Source organism: Zea mays, chromosome 7 (genome assembly GCF_902167145.1).
Source record: "Zea mays cultivar B73 chromosome 7, Zm-B73-REFERENCE-NAM-5.0, whole genome shotgun sequence".
In the NCBI taxonomy this organism is placed as follows: Eukaryota; Viridiplantae; Streptophyta; class Magnoliopsida; order Poales; family Poaceae; genus Zea; species Zea mays.
Genome location: NC_050102.1, coordinates 122,008,015 through 122,029,629, shown reverse-complemented (window position 1 = coordinate 122,029,629; position 21,615 = coordinate 122,008,015). Strand labels below are relative to the sequence as shown.

Here is a 21,615-nt window from a genome sequence, read left to right as displayed (position 1 = left end):
GATGTAGTACTTCTCTAATGAATTCTGCCGTGACTAAGCGAGCCAGCTCTGCACGGATGGCTTCTCTCTTGTCGGGCGTGAAATAACATAATTTTTGTTGGATCGGCCTTGCCCGGGGATAGACTTTCAGTTTGTGCTCGACCAGTTCTCTCGGGACTCCCGGCATATCCGCAGGTTGCCATGCGAATACGTCTCGGTTATCTTGCAGAAACTAGACGAGCGCGCCTTCCTATTTGTCATCCAGGCTGGAATTGATGATGGCAGTCTTGCGTTCATCGGCGAACCCGAGGTTGATTCTCTTGGTTTCTTCAGTCGGCCGCATAGAGGTCACGACTTGAGCTTCATTCGCAGGTACTGCGAGGTCTTCCTCAGGCTTTGAGTTCACCTGTGCATAAGAAGTCGCGATGGTTTGGTGGTGAGGGCCGCCTGAATGGCCACTCGGAAACACTCTGCGGCGCCTTGGAAGTCAGCGCGCACAGTGATGACTCCTTGTGGTCCTGGCATCTTCAATATCATGTACGTACAATGTGGAATGGCCATGAACTTCGCCAATCCTGGCCTGCCGATGATGGTGTTGTATCCGCAGTCAAAGTTCGCCACCTCGAACCTTAGGAACTCGGTTCTGTAGTTCTCCGGAGTTCCAAAGGTGACCGACATGTAGATGTGTTCGAGTGGATATTCTCCTTCAATCGACACGATGCCGAAGAAAGGAGTGTCTGACTCGTGGAGCTCTTTGAGGGGGACTCCCAAGCCTTGAAGCGTCCGAGGGAAAGTGACGTTGATGTTGCTTCCCCCGTCCACTAACACCTTCTTTACCCTGCTCTCTCGGATCACCGGATCGACGAGGAGCGGGTACTTGCCCGGGTGATCGAAGTTGAGCCACTGATCCGCCCGAGTGAAGGTGATCGGGTGTTTGGACCATCGATATGGGGCGGGAGGACTGGTGGTCGCCACCAGTATCTGACGGTCATTGAGCTTCTGTTGCCTCTTGCTCTCTTGCGACCCATGTCCACCGAAGATGATGTTGACTTCTCTGTCGACGCGCGGGAATGCTCCGCCTCCTCCCCCTTCCTATTGTTTGGGCTGTCAGGTTCTCCGAGTCCTCCTCGAGGTGGGAGAGGTGGTAGAGGTTGGAAGGGTCGACCGTTCCCAACGGAATGCTTGAAGTCCCTGCAATTCTGGAGGGTGTGGCGCATGTCCTGGTGGTATGGGCACTGGGCATCGAGGATGTCGTCCAATGTACGTTCGCCTCCGCGGGGTGCTCCTTGGACGCGAGAGGCGGGTGGTCCGGTGGCGTGGACTTCTTCATGAGGCCTCTTCTCCCAACGTTTGTCAGGTTGTTGGTTCGTCGCGTCGTGGTGCCGCTGGTGCAGGCTTTGCTCCTCCTATGAGGTCCTGGGCTCGTTCGTCAGTGGTGATGTAGAGGTCGGCTTCCTGGAACAGCTGCTCGGAGGTAGTCGGTGCCTTCTGCAGTATGGCTCGGACGAAGGCCGAGTCATTGGATCCTCGATAGAAGTCCTCGATCATTGCTGCTTCTGCAACCTCGGGGATACGATTTCTCATGGTCTGAAATCTTTTGAGGTATGACCGAAGAGTCTCATCCCCTTGGCGCTTGATGGATTTGAGGTCCCATGGTTGCGCCGGTTTGTCGAAGAGAGATTGGAAGTTGGCGATGAAGCGCCAACGGAAGTCAATTGCCCCTCGAGGTGCTTTTTGCAGTAGGACGGTGTTACCGACTGTAGCTCGATGGTTCGTGCCGGATGCACGAGAGACAGTAGACAATCTTGTACAGGTTTGGGCCGCTTCGAGATGCGTAATACCCTACGTCCTGGCGTGGATACTTTGTGTGGTGGATTACAAGGGAGTTTTCTAGTATCAGGGATGTTAGAGAACTGAGTAGGTGGCTAGGTGGTGAGATGATTTCGAGGGGATGCCCCCTAGGCCTTATATACTCGACCGTGGGAGTGTTACATGCGGATATGATAACAGCGTGTGCCTAAGTAATAGTGAACCGACTGAGCCTATCTCCCTATAATTCCGTCAACTTATCTCCGTTCAGTTCCGATGCATGAGGATACTGTACGAGAAGGTCGGGTCACTGCTGCGGTTGTTGCTCAAATTCATCGGATCGTCTGGGCTCGAGTCGATCCAATCTTGCATCAATCCGCTTCACCAAACGTTCCTTTCTAGGCCCACGAAGGGATGGCCTCACGAAATATTGGGCCCAAGGCCTTTCGCGAGGTCTTTCAGCCTTCTAGTGGACCCGGGGGATATCCGTCCCCCACACCGGTGGTCTACCACCAGGTGCAATGGAAAAATTAGGGAAGAGATTGCTGAACTATTTCGAGATAGGTCCAGAGTTAGTGTAGCCAGAGTGGGGCAATCATACCAAAGGACATATAATCACCAGTTTGACACTATCCCATATCCACAAGGGGCAAGGATACCAGAGTTTTCTAAGTTTTATTCTTGGAATGAGTTAGAAAGTAAATTTCATGAACATTTCTGTACTGGGGAATATGAATTAGGGCTAGCAGACTTAGCTTCAGTCCAACAAGGATGCGAGGAATCAGTTAATGATTATATCCAGAGGGTCTGGGACACTAGAAACCGATGCTTTCGGATCCATATCGCAGACAAAGAGTAGCAGGGCTAGCTTTTAATGGGTTGCTATCCTACTTAAGAGACAAATTAGAAGGGACCCAGTTCTTTTCAATAGCTCAGCTACATCAGCGAGCTTTAGCCTGTGAAAGCCGATTTAAAGAGACATCAAAATCAGTCGCCCGTACTATACATCTAGTAGAACGTGATAGTTCAGATGATGAATCTGCAGATGTATATACCACTGAGTTTGTTTGGCCAGCAAAGGCTAAACCTTTTGCATGTTCTTCTTTAGAATCGATTCAAAAGAATCGGCAAGAAGTTAAATGTACTTTTAATGTTGCCAAATGCGATAAAATATTTGACGAACTGTTAAAAAATGGCAACATTAAATTAACGCATACTATTCCTCCTCCTGATAAATCAAAGAGGCATGCTTATTATAAGAGGCATAATTCTTTTTCCCATGCCACCAATGATTGTAATGTTTTTCGTCGACAGATATAATCGACCATAAATAAGAGCCGATTGGCTTTTCAGGAGATGCAAGTGGACACACAACCATTTCCTGTTGATACAATAGAATTCACATGCGAAAATGTCTTGGTTCAACCTGAAATAGCTGATAAAGACAAAGACAAAAACATCATCATTGGCAATCCTCGTACGTCAAATATATCACAAAAATAGATTGCTCGGAAGGCTCTGAACAAGACTAACAAGTCCGGAGGCGCTGGGGGCAGACTTATATAAGGAGCCGAGCACGACAACCTGATCCGAGCATCGCGGACGGTCCGACACCTACGGGCGGACGGTCCGGTGCTCATACAGACGATCCGGCTAACTCAGCCAGACAGTCTGCCCATTGCCAGAGGCGTCAGCCTCCACACAAAGCATGGAAAGAGACGCAGGAGCAAAGCACACATGGTCGGCTGATCAAAGCTGACCCTACTTTTGATCAGTTGCTCTCCAAAAATGCTAGCAAGAAGGTCGTTCTATGTGATCGGCTAACAAAGAAACCCCGGTCACTCGCTAAAGCAAAACGGCCGAACAGAACGACCCGAAAGTCGACACAACAAGCATCGCCTATTCATCATGTGAGGCCAGGGTGTTTTCCACCTATTTATTCATCATCGATATATTATCCTGTTGCAAATATGAAATGGTACAACGATGAATCCATATTAGGCCTTGTTCGGCAGGCTAGTATTTAATACACAGAGGGGTTTAATACAAGGTTGGATTGAGTGAAACCATTCCATATCACTTAACCCATGTGTGTATATCACTTACAACTGGGATTAATACATCGCTCATTTCTCACCGTTCGGTTACACCACTGGATACAAGTATATGTTAAACACATAGAAGTACAGTAAAGTCCATATAATTTTGCCCAGCCAATTGCACATGACCTGTTCAACGGTGAACTGCTCTTGTAGAAGAAAATAAGGATGAAACACATACACACACGATAATGCTGATCACAGTACACTGATTTTAAGGCTAAAAGATAGAAGTTAGTGACACAAGCGTACTGGGTTCTTATCCTTCGGGTGGGTACATGATGGATAGTTGTCACATGCACAGAGTTAGATATTTATTCACGTAAATGAGGTGCTGAATCATTTCACATGGCTTCACCAGTTAGATATGGAGAAATGTCTTTCTTAAGGCTAGTTGAGAACTCCATCTGTTCCAAGAGATTTATATTTTTTCTATGAAAAATAGTCTATTTTCCTTTGGAAAAATAGGAATCCCTTGAAAAAAATGGAGTTTTCCAAACTAGCCCTTAGTAGAGCTCTTTTCTTGGCAATTTTTTTCTGGATCTACAAACAACCTTGTAAACGACCACCTGAGAAGGAAATAAATGGTTGCTGCAGTGAAACTTCAGATCAGTACTTCAAGAAGCAAATTAATAGGCTGTTTGGTTTGAGGAATTAGCTAGTCCATCATCTTCTCACTCCTCACTTTTTTTTGTTGGTTTGTGGAATGGAATGAGTTGATCCATCATCACCTCATTCCTTATAGTTAGTTAGTACTAATATGAGGAATGTGGCCATCCCACCAAATTTGAGGAATGGACCCATGATGTACCACCACATTTTGGATAGGGTGATTGCTCAAACCAAACACCCACTAACCGCCTGTTTGGTTGTTAGGATGAGTAGAGCTCGGTTGAAGTCTAGATGCAGGTGAGCGTGACCTGTACAGGCTGATGCAACCAACAATTGCAATACGTGTTTGGTTGTTTGGTCCCAATTAGCTAGGATCAACATGGCCTATGTTTGGTTTAACGTATTTATAAGTTGCACAGACACAGCTCCTGTTTGGCTTGCCAAAGACAAAACCGTTACACAAGATCAGAGAGGAGCTGTGTAACTGTTACACAAAGGCCAAACATGAGCTGGAAATTACACAAAAATTACATGAGCTGGGAATTACACAAAAATTACATGAGCTGGGATTTACACAAAAATTCGACATGATTAAACTGACAATTACGCATCTACTGACAGCATGAAAAACCTCATCTACTAACAACTACTAACCAGCTACTATGAAAAATCATAGGCTACTGACAGCATGAAAAATCATGCTAGTAACATCTACTGGCAACTATTGAGGTTTTTACACGTATGGAGAGTTTGAGCAATCAGATTTATACAGCATACAAATCAAGCTACTAACAACTACTAACAGCTACTATGAAGCTACTAACAGCTACTAACAACTACTATGAAGCTACTAACAGCTAGAACAGATTATCAGATTATCAAGCTACTAACAGATGGACTATGAAGCTACACTCATTTTATTTTTGCATGGCCCATCAGATGCATCTAAACAAGCTACTAATGTCCTTTAACCAAATTATCAGCTATCAAGCTACTAACAGCTACTAAGAACTACTATGAAGCTACTAACAGCTACTAACAGCTACTAACAACTACTAACAACTACTATGAAGCTACTAACAGCTGAACAGATTATCAGATTATCAAGATACTATGAAGCTACTAATGTCCTTTAACCAAATTATCAGCTTATCAAGCTACTAACAGCTACTAACAACTACTAACAGCTACTAACAGCTACTAACAGCTACTATGAACTACTAACAGCTAGAACAGATTATTGTAAGAACAAGAGTATAATTATCAAACAAGATTAGCCTCAGCTTTCATTGACCACTTTTTTTTGCATACAAGGTTAGCATCATAGGCACATACCAAAACTCGTCAATTATTGTAAGAACAAGAGTATAATATCAGTTCTTAATCATCAATAGATATCATTTCTTAACCAGCAAACAGGCCAGCAAACAGGTCTACAAATAGACCAATAAACAAGCCAACAGGGAAATGCATAGAACTCAAGAAACATCATTGTTCTATACAAGTGTAGCATATCTCTTCTCAAATAAGGAAATGCATAGAACTCAGGTTAATCTAACTCAGAAAAACATCATTGTTCTATTCAAGTGTAGCATATCTGTTCTCAAATAAGGAAATCCATAGAACTCAAGTTAATCCATAGAACTCAGGGAAACATCATTATTCTATGAAAATGTAGCATATCTGTTCTTAAGCATATCTGTTCTTAAACAGATAGAAACATCATTATTTGTTCTTAAACAGCATAAAAGGACATACAGATCCGAGCAAGTGTAGCATATCTGTTCTTAAGCATTATATAGGAATAGGATAGACAGATCAGATCAGTTGTGGTAGTGCTTGGCTAGGAAAGTCTTGAGCCATAGGTCACGATCATCAGGAGTCATGTCCAGGAACACCAGGGAGGTGGCCTTGTGCTCCATCATGTGGTTTAGGGCATACATGAGAGCCTCCCTAGAGAACCCAGGACAGTTGATTACAGCATTGTAGATCCCAGGTGCTGCTTCAGCATGGATGCTTTCACGGACAGCAGCAGCAACATCAGATACAGCCTCTTTCATCCCATTGAACACAGCAACATCTTCATCAGTCATGTACCTCTTCCTCTTCCCTAAGTTGGACATAGGCTTGGTATCAATGGAGTCACCAGGGGTACCCTTATCAACAGTCTTTCCCTTGCCAGTTAGATTGGAAGCATCAACAAACTCTGAGGTCACTTCAATGCCATCATCTAAGATGTCAACAATGTCACTTGGCTTGCCCAAAGGCTCATTTGAACCCATTGCAAACCTACCAGTGGCAACCCCACTTCCAAAAATGATTTGCATAGCCATATAGTTCTCTATGGGCCTATTGAGGTAATCAGCATCTTTTGGGTGATCCTATTGAGTTAGCAACTCAAGTTAGCAATTTCAAGTTAGACCAAATTAGAGAAATGGAAGGTGTTGGTCCTAACCTTGATGTAAGCAGCATAATGACCCTCTTCTAAGCTTATGACAAAGGTATCCTCATCCCAAAGAGCGCCACTAATGTCCTTTAGTTTGCAAACTTTGACCCACCTAGACCTCCACTTACGAAGGTGATTGTACACTTGTTGGCCTGTTACTTCTTGGCCACAGAACTCAGAGACATTTTTAGCAACAGAGTTAAGGTGGATTTCCTTAAAACCCTTGTCAGTCCTAACCCCAGTACCTATCAAGTCAACAAAACGGCGTAGAACAAACCCAGACATTGCTGCACTCCACCTAAGAGCAGGCCTAGCCCCCTGGCTACCAACCCCAGACACCATGTCAGCCATAGCTGGAACAAGTAAAAGATTAGGGGGGAAGACATATAGATATTCTCAGCATAGGAAAGTAGAAGTAGAAATAGTAGTGATCATAGACAATGTTCTCAGCATAGGAAAGTAGAAATAGTAAAGTAGGAAAGTAGTAATCATCATTGCTAATAGACAATGTTCTCAGCATGGAACTAGATCTTATAGAAAGTGACAATGTTCATCATCTATGAGCAACTTAGCACAGTACATAATGACCACTATCCCCTATTTTGCCACATCTGTTGAGCCCAATTGTCCCTGGTAGCAGACCAGGCAGCATTGTCCATGACAAGGTCAAGGGGAGCTCCCTCATGAACTTGATTTGCAGCCCATGTGTCTTCTAGTGGAATATGTTCATCATTCCCATGACGAAGAATCCAGTTGTGGAGGATACAACAGGCTAGAACTAGCTTTACTTGTGTCTTGTATGGATGGAAAGGTTTGTTGTATAATATTTTGAATCTGTTCTTCAAAGCACCGAAGGCCCTCTCTATTGTCACCCTTAGTGATGAATGTCTAAGGTTGAAGAGCTCTTTTGGGTTCTGTGGATTCCTCCCCCCATATTCACTCAAGTGGTACCGTGTGGCACGGTTAAGGGGGTAAAAACCCAGGCCTGACAGCATAACCAGCATCCACAAGGTAAAATTTACCTAACATCATAGATCATATATTAGGGAATACCAAGAACAGAGGAAACAAATTATAAAAGTAACAGAATATGAGAGCAGTTTACAAAGAACAGAGGAAACAAATTATAAAAGTAACAGAATATGAGAGCAGTTTACAAAGAACAGAGGAAACAAATTATAAAAGTAACAGAATATGAGAGCAGTTTACAAAGAACAGAGGAAACAAATTATAAAAGTAACAGAATATGAGAGCAGTTTAGGACACAAGTAAAGCTGCGAGACCAAATAAAGTATACCAGATCAACATGAAGCTATACACATAAAACAAAGTTAATTATGAGAACAATTTACAAAGAATAGTTTAGAACAAAGTAACAGAATACACAAGAATCCTAGCGCATAAATACCAGATCTATGACACAAGTAAAGCTGCGAGACCAGATAAAGTATACCAGATCAACAAAGTTAATTATGTCTTAATTCAGACCCACATCTTGCACATCTTGCACTTTTAAGTTATACCAGATATCCAGATCTAACAAAGACAACATTGCATAATAAAACGTGAAGCAAGCAACATCTTTTATGGGGAAATGTCTGATTAATGCAGGCTAGGCTTAACCATATCTAAGAAAACGTGAAGCAAGCAACGATAAGAACATCAAGCTATACCAGATAAGAACATGAACATGAAGCTATACTAGATCTAAGAAAACATGGCATAGTACAACATAAATATCACAAAACCATGATCTACACAACCAAGAACTACCAATAGTACTCAAAACATTCTCAGATCTAACAAAATCAAACCTCATTACCAATAGTGCCGCATAAATCAAACGAAGATCTTTTGGCCAGGAGGAGGGCAAGGGAGATGCCAGACATCGTTACCTGGTAGTACCAGGAGCAAGTGCACCTAGCGTCGGAGAGTGAGATCCGTGCGCGAGAGACAGAGAAGACGAGACCCGTGACCGCAAGGGGGTGCAGCAGACGATCGACCGGCCCAGTGTTTGGAGCGGGGAGAGGACCGGGGAGAGGAGACGGGAGAGGGAGAGCTGGAGGGTGAGAGGAGAAGGCAGATCTGACCTCAACAGCGGCGGCTACGGGAGCTCCAGGCGAGGCGAGGCGGCTGTGCGAGCTCCAGGCGAGGCGTCGGCTGCGCGAGCTCCAGGAGAGAAACCCTAGCGCGAGCTCGCGAGGACAGGAACGAGTGGAGCCTTGCTCGCGGGGGGGAGGGGGACCTCGACGGAGAGCTCGAGGGGGAGAGGAGACGCGAGAGCTCGGCAAACCCTAGCACGCGGGGGTTCGTCCGCCCTCCGGTCTCCGCTGCGCGAGCGGATGCGAGGAGGGGCGAGTGCGGTGAACGAGCGCAGCCTGGATCCCGAGCGACGCGGAAAATGGCCGTATGTGCCGGGCCTGGCCGAGGCCGGTGTCTTGCACTCACCGGGCCTGGCTCAAATCTCCGTCCAGGTAACCAAACAACACGGGCCCGAGTTATTCTGCATCCCATGGGCCATGCACACGCATACACAGGGAACCAAACAGACGGTAAGAGAACACCACTTGCATAACCGGATGGTCTTGAACCCTATAACAATTTCTTCGAACGCGTATCCTGTTCATAGTAAAGAGAATCAGAATTACATATAAGTACATTGCCAGTATAAGCCTCCCACGTCCCACTTACAGGCAACTGACCGGTCAGATTAAAAAGGAAAAAATGATAGAAAAACAAGTTGGCTATCAAACTTCTTATCTTTTTTTGCACAAAGCACATAAGGCAATTTGACATAATGGTAAGGCGTCAAGTTATTCATCAGCTAATAACAACGTGTGATCCATATACTCATGCTATGATTATTCAGAACTCCACAATTCAACAATACTATTAGGCTTGGCCACCAAGGAAATATTTGATTTCAATCAGCACATAATTAGTGTATCAACTTGCATTTCAGATTAGGAGTGTCATTTTTGCATGTACTTGTAACTGCACAATAAACACCAAAAAATGTAATGAACTACATATCAACAGCAAATGCTGGATAACATAATTGATAGATTACATTGTCTGAAATAAATGTCCATCTTAATTTACCAGGCCATTCAGTTCCAATTTACCTTTTTCAAAAGTCTTGCAACATGTCGTTTCTTTGCACCTAAAAGTACAACATGTTGTTTCTTTGTAGAAATTTCTAAGCTTAGCAGAAATTACAAAAAATGTAGAAATTTACTAACCGGTTCTGCAGGAATTACTAACTGGTTCAATTGCAGAAATTGCAGCCTGATTAGTAATGTCTGATATTAGCAGTTTCTGGCAAGTGTTTATCAACCTTTTTCATAAATTTATCGTCTATGTCTGGATTACAAGTTTACTGATCTACAACAAGGCAAGTACAAATCATCTCTCTGAACTCATAATTCAAATATTTATACTTGCTATTTGGAACATAATGACATAACCTTTTTGAAAGTAACTATTTGAACATCAAATTACCTTCAATAATTTATTCAACAAGATATATTACTCCCCAAAAGTGCCAATATTGTTTTATGAAAGCACAAGGTAGCATGCATGCAAAACAGCGGGCTTGAAATTTTGAAAGCTAGCTAACCGGAGACAACAACATCAAATGATGAACTTTTCTTGCTTTTGGATTTTGACAGTAGTGTACCCTGAGAGATGCAGCGTTGTACTACTCTAGGGGAGCAACCGACCTGAATTGAAAAGAATATGGGATATCCACACTAGGAGACATTATAGTCCATATGCATGAAAAGTCTCCCAACCTAGGCCCTTCTCGACTTTTAGAAACTAAACCACGCCGTAAAGGTTCGACAGCCACACAATATAGGTTCGGCAGCCAAGCCGCCCAACCCAGGCCCTTCTCCTCGACCTCACTGACGGTCGCTCCGCCCTGCCGAACGCCATCCGACACGCTTAATGTGGCAGCCCTCCCAAGTTATCGGGCCCACGTGCACCAATCCTTGCCTTGATGGCCTCAGATGGCTATGCACGTGTACCAGGTAACTTAACAAGGCTATCAGGAGTCCAACAACTTGAACTCATTATCCCAAGGATCTCCCACCATACATGCATATTACAGTAACCACATTCGATACACACACTTCGGAGATAAAGAGCGGAAGACTTTACAAACATTCTTTACCTTTTCAAAACTCAAGTTTTACATGTTTCGAAAGAGTAGTATTTATTACAAGTCCTGATATACTCAAAGTGCATAACTTATTACAAAAGCAGGAAGGTAGAAACCCTCCAAAGCTTATACATAAACCTAGCTAGTCCTCCTCCAGAACTGGAAACGCTCTCCAGCCTCACGAACACATAGAGTACTCCTCATCACCTACAACAACATGGGTTCGAAAACCCTGAGTACGGAGTGTACTTTCGCAAGTCTTACCCGACTAAGGAAAAATGACTCTCAAGGATATACTGGTTAAGTAGGAATCAAGGAAAAGGCTTTAGCAAGAATCAACTTAGATACTTTTGCAGAAATAGCTTACTAAAGTGAGTCCTTACTTTCAATATTTTAACGCCAGATTAAATATTAATAGACTCTGGTTGCATCTAGTCTAATTTCACCATCTCATCAATACAACATTATTTTTATTCATAATGTTCACATCCTGACTTAGGTTGCAGGGCAGCGATCAAGTCTCCACTCTCCGGGGATAGAACGGCGATCCGAATCGATTTACTCAGCTGAGGATCTCTAACCACACGACATATGTAGCACTTAACCCTTGCATATGTCAACCGTTCCCATAGATCCTCTGCAACGTGAACCGGTCCGCGCTACCCGGGAGCACAGTACTCCTCCATCCAGCCTCCAGCCAGGAGGGTACACGCTACTCCCACCATCTCCCACGCCCAGTGCGCGGTTGTCTTTTCACGTATGGAATAGCCGGGTTCAAGCTTACCCTGTCCCATATCCAGGGCATGTGGCCAGTTAAGATAGTCCTTGATCATACAGGCCTACATACGCATCCAATCCTTAATTAACCTGGGTGGAGCATCACCTGTTCCTAGCCCAAGTCCCGATTTAAGTACTTCCATCCTTAGGATTGTTTTGTGTTCCTTAGGATGAAAAGAGCATTATAGGGAACTTTGCAGTAAAATCCCACCATGCTCCCAATGAAAATATTCTTGCAGGTAGAAGCCATCCTTCCTCAGGATAACCCCTGAGCTAGGCATTAACGCAAAGGACAACCTCTATCCACAAGATCTAAGCAGAGATAAGCATTTTTGTAAATCATATTTTGATACTTCATCAAAAGTATCTATAAAGGTATGGATATCAAGGTAGGCAATGCATCCAATAGTTTCCAAGCAACTTCTATAAACTTAATGCACATTTCACTAGACTTAAAGTGTATAAAAATCTTTTAAAAATACAAGAAAGGGGCAAATGCACCGGGGCTTGCCTTTGTTGCAGAGAAGAGGCTTCAGATCCCTCTATCCAATACCCAGTTAGATGGCTCCTTCACTTGATCAGCAGCCACTGGAGTAGACTCCTTCAAACACCACTTCTAGGTGTTCTACAAGTCAATTACAAATACATGTATGCTTATGTAATGATATGGAATGCAAACTCTCACAAGGAGAGGTGGTAAACATAAATACCACAAACTAAAACACAAGACAAGTATACACATGCATCTACACAACCTAGCACTTAATAAAAGTGACCAATTTGAATTCACTTAGGTAAACTAGAGAACTAATCCAACTTATATCTCATCCAAAAGCTTAAAACTTCTTAAGCAACTACATCTCTTCCCTAGATAAACTTATCTCCTTTCCAAAGCACTAACCCACACTTGATTAGAGATTAACCATTTATTTTTAGGACTTACAAGGTTTCCATAGAAAATGGTTTCCAAATAGCCTCAAACTTTTACCACACCCTCCACTATCCAAAACAAGATTACTCAAAAATTCCCATAATTTTTGGCATTGTACTTTTATTTCTAAAATCCAAACAGTCCTTCCAAAAACACCTTTCATTCACTTAATATTTTCTAATTGCTCTAAAATACTAAAACCAACTTTACCAGAGAGCTTTTGATTTTATACATCCAATAAAATTTGACCCATGATTTTTGGAATTTTCTACAAATTTTGGCACCATTTCTAATTTCTCAGCTAATAGAAAAGGCAAAACTCAGAACAGTATCGGGCTCAAACTCACTCAGCCGGCCCAACCACAGACAGACATGGCCCGTGACCGAGGCCCCGTGCCGTCCTAACTAAATCCAAAAATTTTCTGAACACTATTTACACCACCCACGGACATGTGCATGGGGGTTCTTTCCTTTTTGCTTATTCACAAACCAAGGTGCCCGATAGTCGCTCTGGCAGTCCGGGGTTGACGTCAGGTTGCACGCTCGCGACGAGTCATTGGCGGCCTTCTCCGGCAAGATTTAACACAATCGCGTGTTACCCCAAGCTCAACCCTACCTGTCCCATAAGTGAATCGGATTCAAACGACCTAAACCATTTTAGATCACGGCGGTGACGGGCACCGGGACTATGGCGAGGTTGATCTAAAAGTTTAACACAGTAACACTCAATCTGGGGATACAGAAAGCTTCTCTAGCATACTAAGGTCATGGTGCTCGCTTAAACTTGTCCGGAGAAATCGTGAACAGGCCAGTCGACTATGGGGTGGTCCACGGTGGCGTTCTAGTGTTCTGAATAAACTACACCAGTGAAGATCAAACGACTGGTTCAGGGAGCTTCACTGACAGGTATAGATACAAGAACACACCACTGAAAGCGTGAAATCATACCGCGCTATCCCAACCACCGGAGGTCAGCGACCACCCAAAGCACGATCGCCGCAGGCAATGGCAAACATGATTTAAAGCACACGGGGTTTTTAGATGGTGGAGAGAGATCAAGGGAGTGTTGTGGGTGTTGAGGAACAACAAAGCATAGTGAAGAAACTAAGAGATCACTGAGAGCACCAGTGACCCAGTTTGTGAGCATCCAACGCACAGAGCAAAAGGTGGCCTTGCTGTGATCAATCTGGAGCTATAACAGAAGGAAATGAGCACTCCTATCTACCACTATACTTCTGCATGTTTACCACGTACAGACACAGTACAGGAAAACAGTAGTGGTGGCCAAACTCCAATTGGACAGCACATACTTGAGCTGTCAGGCAGGAGGAAAACCAGCTAGAATTTTCACCTTTGTCCTATCCTTAGCAGAAAAAAAATATCTTTATTAACCCCCCCCTCCGGGATAAATCTGCATTTGTTGGCCATATTTTCTAGAATCTCCTAGAGAGAAAACAGTGGACTGAGATCTTTTTTTTGTTGTAGATATTTTCTTCAGATTTTTTTGATGTGCACTGAACTGCTCAAGTCCGACTGAACCCCTTTGTTTAGCCCCACTTTTCTCACTATTTCAAATAAGGGTAGCTCAAGCCTTTCTAAACAAACTTGTTGTCCAACCATCACTCTTTAGGTTTACTATGAAAGTCCAACACTCAAAATGTGTAGACCACAAGATATGCGGCTCTGAAGTTGGCTATAGCTCACTGAAAACCAAGTTCCGTTCTCTGAATTTACAGAATCAGCCAACGTTGCCTCCTTGCATACCTCCCTATTTAGCTGCCTTGATCACCCAATTTCACTTAATAACAGACCTCTCCCATTTAACAAAAGTGATTCTCCATGCATAGCTCTTCCTCTTTTGCATAACAACTCATGGTTGAAAATATATAGAACAAGAGTTGTGGCGATCCAAAGTTACCCCCATCACTCTGCACTCCTGTCAGTTAACTGAACTCACTGACTGACAGAGGAAGTTCAGGTGTACTTTATTCCTAATTGTGTATAGTACCAAGCCCATCTCTGTTAACCAAAAGTATTCTCCAACTATAGCTCTATTAGTTTGTTGCAGCAGTTCAAGACCAAAAATGCAGGGATCAAAAGTTACAGTGCCCCAAACATCTTCCAAACTCACTAAATCTTTTAGCAACAGTCAACTCAATCAGTCCTCTCTCAAGTCTGATAGAGAACCTTTGGAGACACTTTACTCCCGCTTTTATGTAGCACCAGCCTAGCGTTGCTTAAATAAGTTTGTTCTCCTAGATATGTTCTTCCATTTTTCTTTAACGTTTTCTGTCCAAAATTACCATGATTTGGCACAATAGAGCTCCAAACAGAGCACCAAACTGAAACCCCCAACATTAACCCCTTTGATCCTCACGATCCCAAGTAATACATGCCAACCTTAGTCAATAACATTTGCTCACCAAACAAATCTTTACAAGTTTGCTATAGCATCCCAAGACCAAAAGCTCATGGATCAAGAGTTATAGTGCTCCAAAGCTTGGTGGAAACACAAAAAATTAAATTCAGCCAACTGAAGTAAGAACTGAACTCAACATACTTCCTTACTAGGAACTATTCCACTGCCTTCACTCCCCATCTTTCTTTTAATGATTGCTAACTAAAGCTCCACAAACTCTGTGTTAATAAGGTCCTAAGTCGACCAACAGAGTTGAGAGTACTAAAACTGGGTTTCAGCTGGCTACTCCAAATTCAGCACACATTTGTCTGACAGAAAGTTTAGAGGTGTTTTACTCTCACTTTTATGTAGAACCAAGTCCACCCCTATTTATAAAACATATTCTCTGTATTATGGGCTCCAACTTTTCTATATAGTTCTTAGTTCAACACCCCATGATTTAGTCACAAAAGGACATCAAACTGGCACCAAACACTAATTTTCAGTTTTTAGTGAACTGAGAAAAATTCAGTTTCAGTCACAAGGCAGTCCAACTTTGAGCAAGTTTTACTCCACTTTTTGTGTAGGATCATATCCATCACCATTAAATACATTTGTACCCCAACTTATGGCCTTCAACTCCTCTATAGAAACCATAGTTCAAAACCTTATGGATTATGCACAAGGAAGCTCCAAAGTCTATTACAATCACTGAAATTCAGACTTAGGCGCTATTCTAAATCTGAAAATTCAGAATTCAGCCCACACCACTTTGAACCACCTTTACTCCTAGTAGCATATGGTTTTAGGGGCAAGTTGCTTATTAAAATTTATACTCCAATAGTTCCTCTACAGGTTTTACATAGTGACCGTTAGCTAAACCCTTTTGGACTCCAATCTACCACAGCCCAAAGTTGGCATCAAACACAGAAATTCTGAATCTGAATTTAATCCAAAAGTTTGAATTTGACAATCTCTGACAGCTCTATTTTGGACCAGTTTTACTCCAAGTTTCGAATATCTTTAGGGCTAGGTGACTTAATCAAAATTATACTCCTCATGTAGCTTTATAATTTTGTTTTAATGATCATAACCTATAACCCTATGGATAGAGCAATAGAGAGCTCCAAAACTGCACAAATCTCACTAAAACTCAGCTGCAATGATTCAGCTGAGTCTGAAAACACAATACCTAGCATCCCATCTTTGGACCACCTTTGCTCCTGGTATCATGTAGTTTCAGGGCTAGTACACTTAAAAGGGATTGTGCTCCAACAATTACTCTACAAATTTGTTATACCAACTCCTTACCAAAAGTCCATAGATCAAAAGTTATAAGGGTCCAAAAACAGCTATATGAAACTGTTTTCAGCCCAATTCAAACTGAACCCAAGCTGAAATTTGTAAATTACTCCAAATTTCTCCACACAACTTGGAATTCTCCAGATATGAAATTTGTTCACTTTTCCAAGTTCTACAACCTTGGTATATGGACTTTTAGCTAAGTTCTTCTAGATTTTAAATTCCACATTTGGGGTTAGTTTCGGGTTTCAAATGAGTTTCATATGTTTTTCAGCTTCTTCCAGGGATTCATCCCTTTGATCCATCGATCAAAAACAAAGTTACTCTCTAGTCTAAGATCCAACTTTAGTATATACAGCTCATTCCCAACAAGTCCTCGGTTTAGGAATTATTTTTTTATCCATAATTCCAAGCAAGTTTTTCAACCTAAGTCCTATACTCAACACACCACATCACACTTTTGAATCGAAAATTTTAACCTAATAAATGCATTCTAAGTGTAACAAGCAAGTTAATGTAAATGCTTATGATGACATGTCAGAGTTTTAGTTCACGTAACACCAGGGGTGTTACAGCCTTCCCCCTAAAAGAAATCTCGTCCCGAGATTTAAAAATCTAGACTTAGTAATGGAAAAGGAAACACGTCACTGACTTATTTCCTAATTTCTCTTACAAGGCAGGGGAGGTGTTCTGTTTCGCTTAACCATGAGTTAACCACGATGTCGCTCGACATTTGCACTCGTCTCCGATGCTGCGAACTTCCAATGATGACTCGACGATAAATCTCTTTCTGTGTGTTTTACTCAAGATGTTGCATCTAATTTGCTTTGGATAACGTTTATCCAATTTTCCATTTCTTGTTCAACAGACTCACATGGGAAATCATGATGGTACCATCTCATCACGAAACACAACCAGAAATTATGGTACCAGCGTGTGCCAAGTCATTTATCCATACACGTGCATTCACAGGGAATATCCAAAGGAATAGCCATTTTAACTCTTGGAATTCGACAAACGACTATAGATATTAACAGTTGCCTCTGAAACAGGCAGTTCTTTTTTTACATCATAGCCATAGGCAAACTCACAAGTTACCTGATCCAGATGAAACAGGAAAAACTCTTTACAACAAAGTTTAACCTGTTTTTACTAGCTAACATTGCCATATGGGTCTACCTTACATCTACCTTTCAAAACTAATTTACATAGGTATATTGCCTAACGAGGATTAAGTTGCCTGCTATATCTTCTCCGGTTATCACATCTGCCAGATGTCTGTTTCCATGCTCCATAGGTACCTTTTAGTCCGTTGGTGTTGGGGCAGAATAAAAGGCAACATTGAGCATATCTTAGTGACAAGGTTCCCGGAACGTTGGGAACGAGGAACGGGAACGAGGAACGCGGTACGTCTGTTAAAGCAACATGGAACGTTGAGGGGTATACAGCTGATCGACGTTCATTCGATGCGTGGAACGTGTTCCCAACGATTTAGGAACGAAGTTAGGGAACGATTGTAATGGAACAGGGAACGATGCGTAATTAAAACAAGCAATGACACATACATAATATATAATATATGTATATATAACTGATAATGATGGGATCCCGATAATGATAAGTCATAGTGTCTTAGCTTATATATATATATATAACGGTAACGATAATCACTTTCTTGCAAAGCCTAGATAGAAGAGTCTTCTGGATCAATGTCCCATTTAGCATGTGCGCCATGTTTGTAGCCATCTGTTGATCTTGACAAAAGTCGCAAATTGGAGTGGATGAAGACTAATTTATCTGCAGTGGTAGTGTTCATCCTATTGCGCTTGGTGTTATGGATATGGCTGAATGTGCTCCAAATTCTCTCGGCCGATGAACTGCTGATGGGTTGAGATAAAACTTTTTTTGCAACCTCAGCTAAATCTGGAGTCTCAGAACCATAACTTACCCACCATTCAATCGGCTCCATGGTAAATGCATCCAATTGAACAGGTGGCAGCGCAAACATTCCCTTCTTCATAATAAAAGTATTAAATTGCTCCCTCAAAACTTGTTGTTCCCTTGAAGAATCTGCAATTTTACTAAAAGCTTCAAGCACATTAGTCATAACCTCCTTATCTGTATTAGGAGCTTGCCTTATGGTGCCACCAGGAGCTGGGGTGTTGAGGTATTGTTGATGATAAAATTTTGGGCATAAGGCATATGCTAAGCAATGAAGGGGGAGATTCATCTTCTCCCAACGGCGCATAACAATACTTTCAACCTCAACAAAATCATCTTTATGCGGGTTATCATCTTTTGTCATTATATCTTTTATTTCACCAACCATGCAATCCATTCTCTCATAGATTTCTCCCATCTTTGGACCTTCTCCATCACTAAACCTTAATACGGAGTATATTGGCTCTGTGATAGCAATTATATTTTCAGCTTCCATCCAAAAGCTGTCATCATTTATTGTTAGGACAATGACCCTTGCTTGGTGCTTCACGTCATTAGTGCAAGTATTTATCCAATCTTTCCACTGCCTTGTGACTACTGTGGTGGCAAGTGCTTCTCTATATGTTATGAGTCTTTGAAGCAAAATGTAATGTGAAGCAAATCGAGTTTTTTTCACCTTAAGTAGGTCCAAACGAGAGTTGGTTCTAAACATTGCCAAACAATGGCAATGATTCTGAAAAAACTTGACAATTGCTTTTCCAGTCTTATATGTGTCAAGCATCCATGGAAATTTCACAACAAAATCCTTGAATATAAGGTTTAGCGTGTGAACAACGCATGGGGCCCAAAAAATGTGCTTATGCACCTGTAATCAAACAAAATATGATTAGAGAAAATCCAAGATAAAAAACACTTGAAGGACAAAATATGTGACTTACTTTTTCAATTTCCTTTCCAGCTGCTTTGCAATTAGCAGCATTGTCCGTTACCACTTGAAGGACATTTCCTGGTCCAATTTCATCAATAGCCTTCAAGAGATATTGTGCAATAGCTTCACCTGTTTTTTCAACTCCAGAGAAATCTTCTGCATATAAGAAACATGAACCTCGACTGTTTGACGCAATCACATTGATTAGGGGCTTGTTTTTAATATCCGTCCATCCATCGGACACAACCGAAACACCTTGTGTCAACCTAATGCATGATTAAAAGTGAGTTTTTGGGACAAAACCATACAATGAAAAGGCAATAAAATTAAGAACTTACCATGTACTTTTAAGTGGTGCTAAGTCGGTCTCCACACTTCTCTTGCATGCATCTAGGAGAGTTGTCCTTGCCTTTTCACTCGACGGACCTTTATAATCTTTTGGACCATTTTTTATTGCCATTATCATTTGTGAAAATTGAGGGCTCCTCAACACATTGAATGGAATACCGTTGGCACATAAAAATTTGGTAATTTCCATATCGACAGATTCTCTTTGGGCTACTCCAAACGATTTTGCCAACGGATTCGGAGTGGACGTCCCTGATGTTGATCTCATATGATATCCTTTACTATCAGCTTCTTTCACCTTTTCCCGCAAAGCTTTGCTCTTGTTGGGATCGTTTTGCAATGACATACAACGAGCAATTTGTGCCTTTTTACCAGGTAATGGACCAAGCAAATGAACACGAACTCTAGTTAAACTACCTTTGTACGATTTCTTGCAATGTTTACACTGCCACTCCTTTGTTCCACCAACATTTTTTCCACTCGGAACACCAATAATATTTATTTCATCTAGTAGTGGATGTCTCATACCAGTAGCCGCAGCCGTAGCCCCATCTTCGTCACCGCTGTCTGCGTCACCATCTTGGATATCTATAGGCACATCTTGGACGACTTGCACATCATCATCTTCTTTTTCATCTGCACGCTTTCTTTTGCTTGAAGAACCGAAAACCATGTCTGCGACTGCGGTATTCAGACTTTGAGTTGGGCTGTTGTGGCACTGTACTGCGATATTGTGAGGAGGTCTATAAGTCTATTTAAATAACAGTGTAGCCTGTACGCGTCCAAGTCCCAGTGACCCAGTCCATTCCTCCTCCTACACGGCGGCGGCCGGCAGTCTCCACTACTCCACTCCCAGTCCATTCCTGTTCGTCTCCACCACTGCAACGCGGCGAGCGGCCGGCATCCCAGTCTATTCCTCTTCCTCTTCTCCACTGCAACGCGGCGAGCGGCCCTAACCCTACGCTTCCTCTTCCAGCGACGACGCGCGAACAGAGTGGTCCTCTTCCACGGGCGGCCAGACTTCAGCGCGGCCGATTCCCCTTCCTCTTCCACGCGGTTTGATTCCTCTCCCCCTTCCTCTTCCCTTCCTCTTCCCCTTCCTCTTACCTTCCTCTTCCATCGCGCGGTCGGTCCCAGCGCTTCCCTTCCTCTTCCATCGTGCGGTTGGTCCCAGCGCTTCCCTTCCCCTTCCATCGCGCGGCCGGTCCCAACGCGGTGGTCGGACGACGGCAGCGCGGCCGCCAGACGACGCATCACCCAGCGCGGCATCGTCCCAGCGCGTCCCAGCACGTCCCAGCGCGTCCCAGCGCGACGACCGCACGACGCATCACCCAGCGCGGCGACCGGAGTCGGACGACGGCAGCGCGGCGGCGCGGCTTCCTCACGGTACGTGTTCCTAACCTTGAAAATCTACGTTCCGCGGCCGTTTCTTGATATGTTCCGCGCGTTCCCGTTCCTCGTTTCGGGACGAAGTTCCCGGAACGCGGTACGCGGCGTCGTTCCGCGTTCCCTGTCACTAAGGAGCATATGCACCGTTTGTTGCAGATGGTTGATCAGTCGCTGCACTGTTTGAAATTCCATCGGATAGGTACGATGCAACTCCTCGAGCACATGATCCTGCTGACCTAGGAAGCCCATGGTTTCCTTCAGTTCTTCCCTAACAGTAACAGCATACGAGTGAGTTTCTTCTTGTTGCTGACTCAAAACTTTTGATTTTGAATGAGCATTAGTCAGCTGATGCTCAAGTTCCTTGATGTGATCCTGATCCGCTTTGTGTTGTGCCTGCAGTTCTGCTACCTGATGCTCTAGTCCAACAATTCGCTCAGCTTGAATCCTTGTTTCTTCAAGCTGTTCTTGTGCCTGAGTACAAGCCCTATTCTTGG

The 21,615-nt window shown here is 43.1% G+C and overlaps 1 protein-coding gene across 1 annotated transcript; it reads right to left on the bottom strand.

Annotated features, from left to right (window-relative positions):
* Positions 1-6,322: 6,322 nt before the first annotated feature.
* On the bottom strand, positions 6,323-7,296 carry LOC109941146 (uncharacterized). The gene is made up of 2 exons (XM_020541649.1): positions 6,955-7,296; positions 6,323-6,880 (listed from the first exon to the last, which is right to left on the bottom strand). Exons 1-2 carry the CDS (start codon positions 7,294-7,296, stop codon positions 6,323-6,325), a joined length of 900 nt encoding a protein of 299 aa, XP_020397238.1.
* Positions 7,297-21,615: the final 14,319 nt, after the last annotated feature.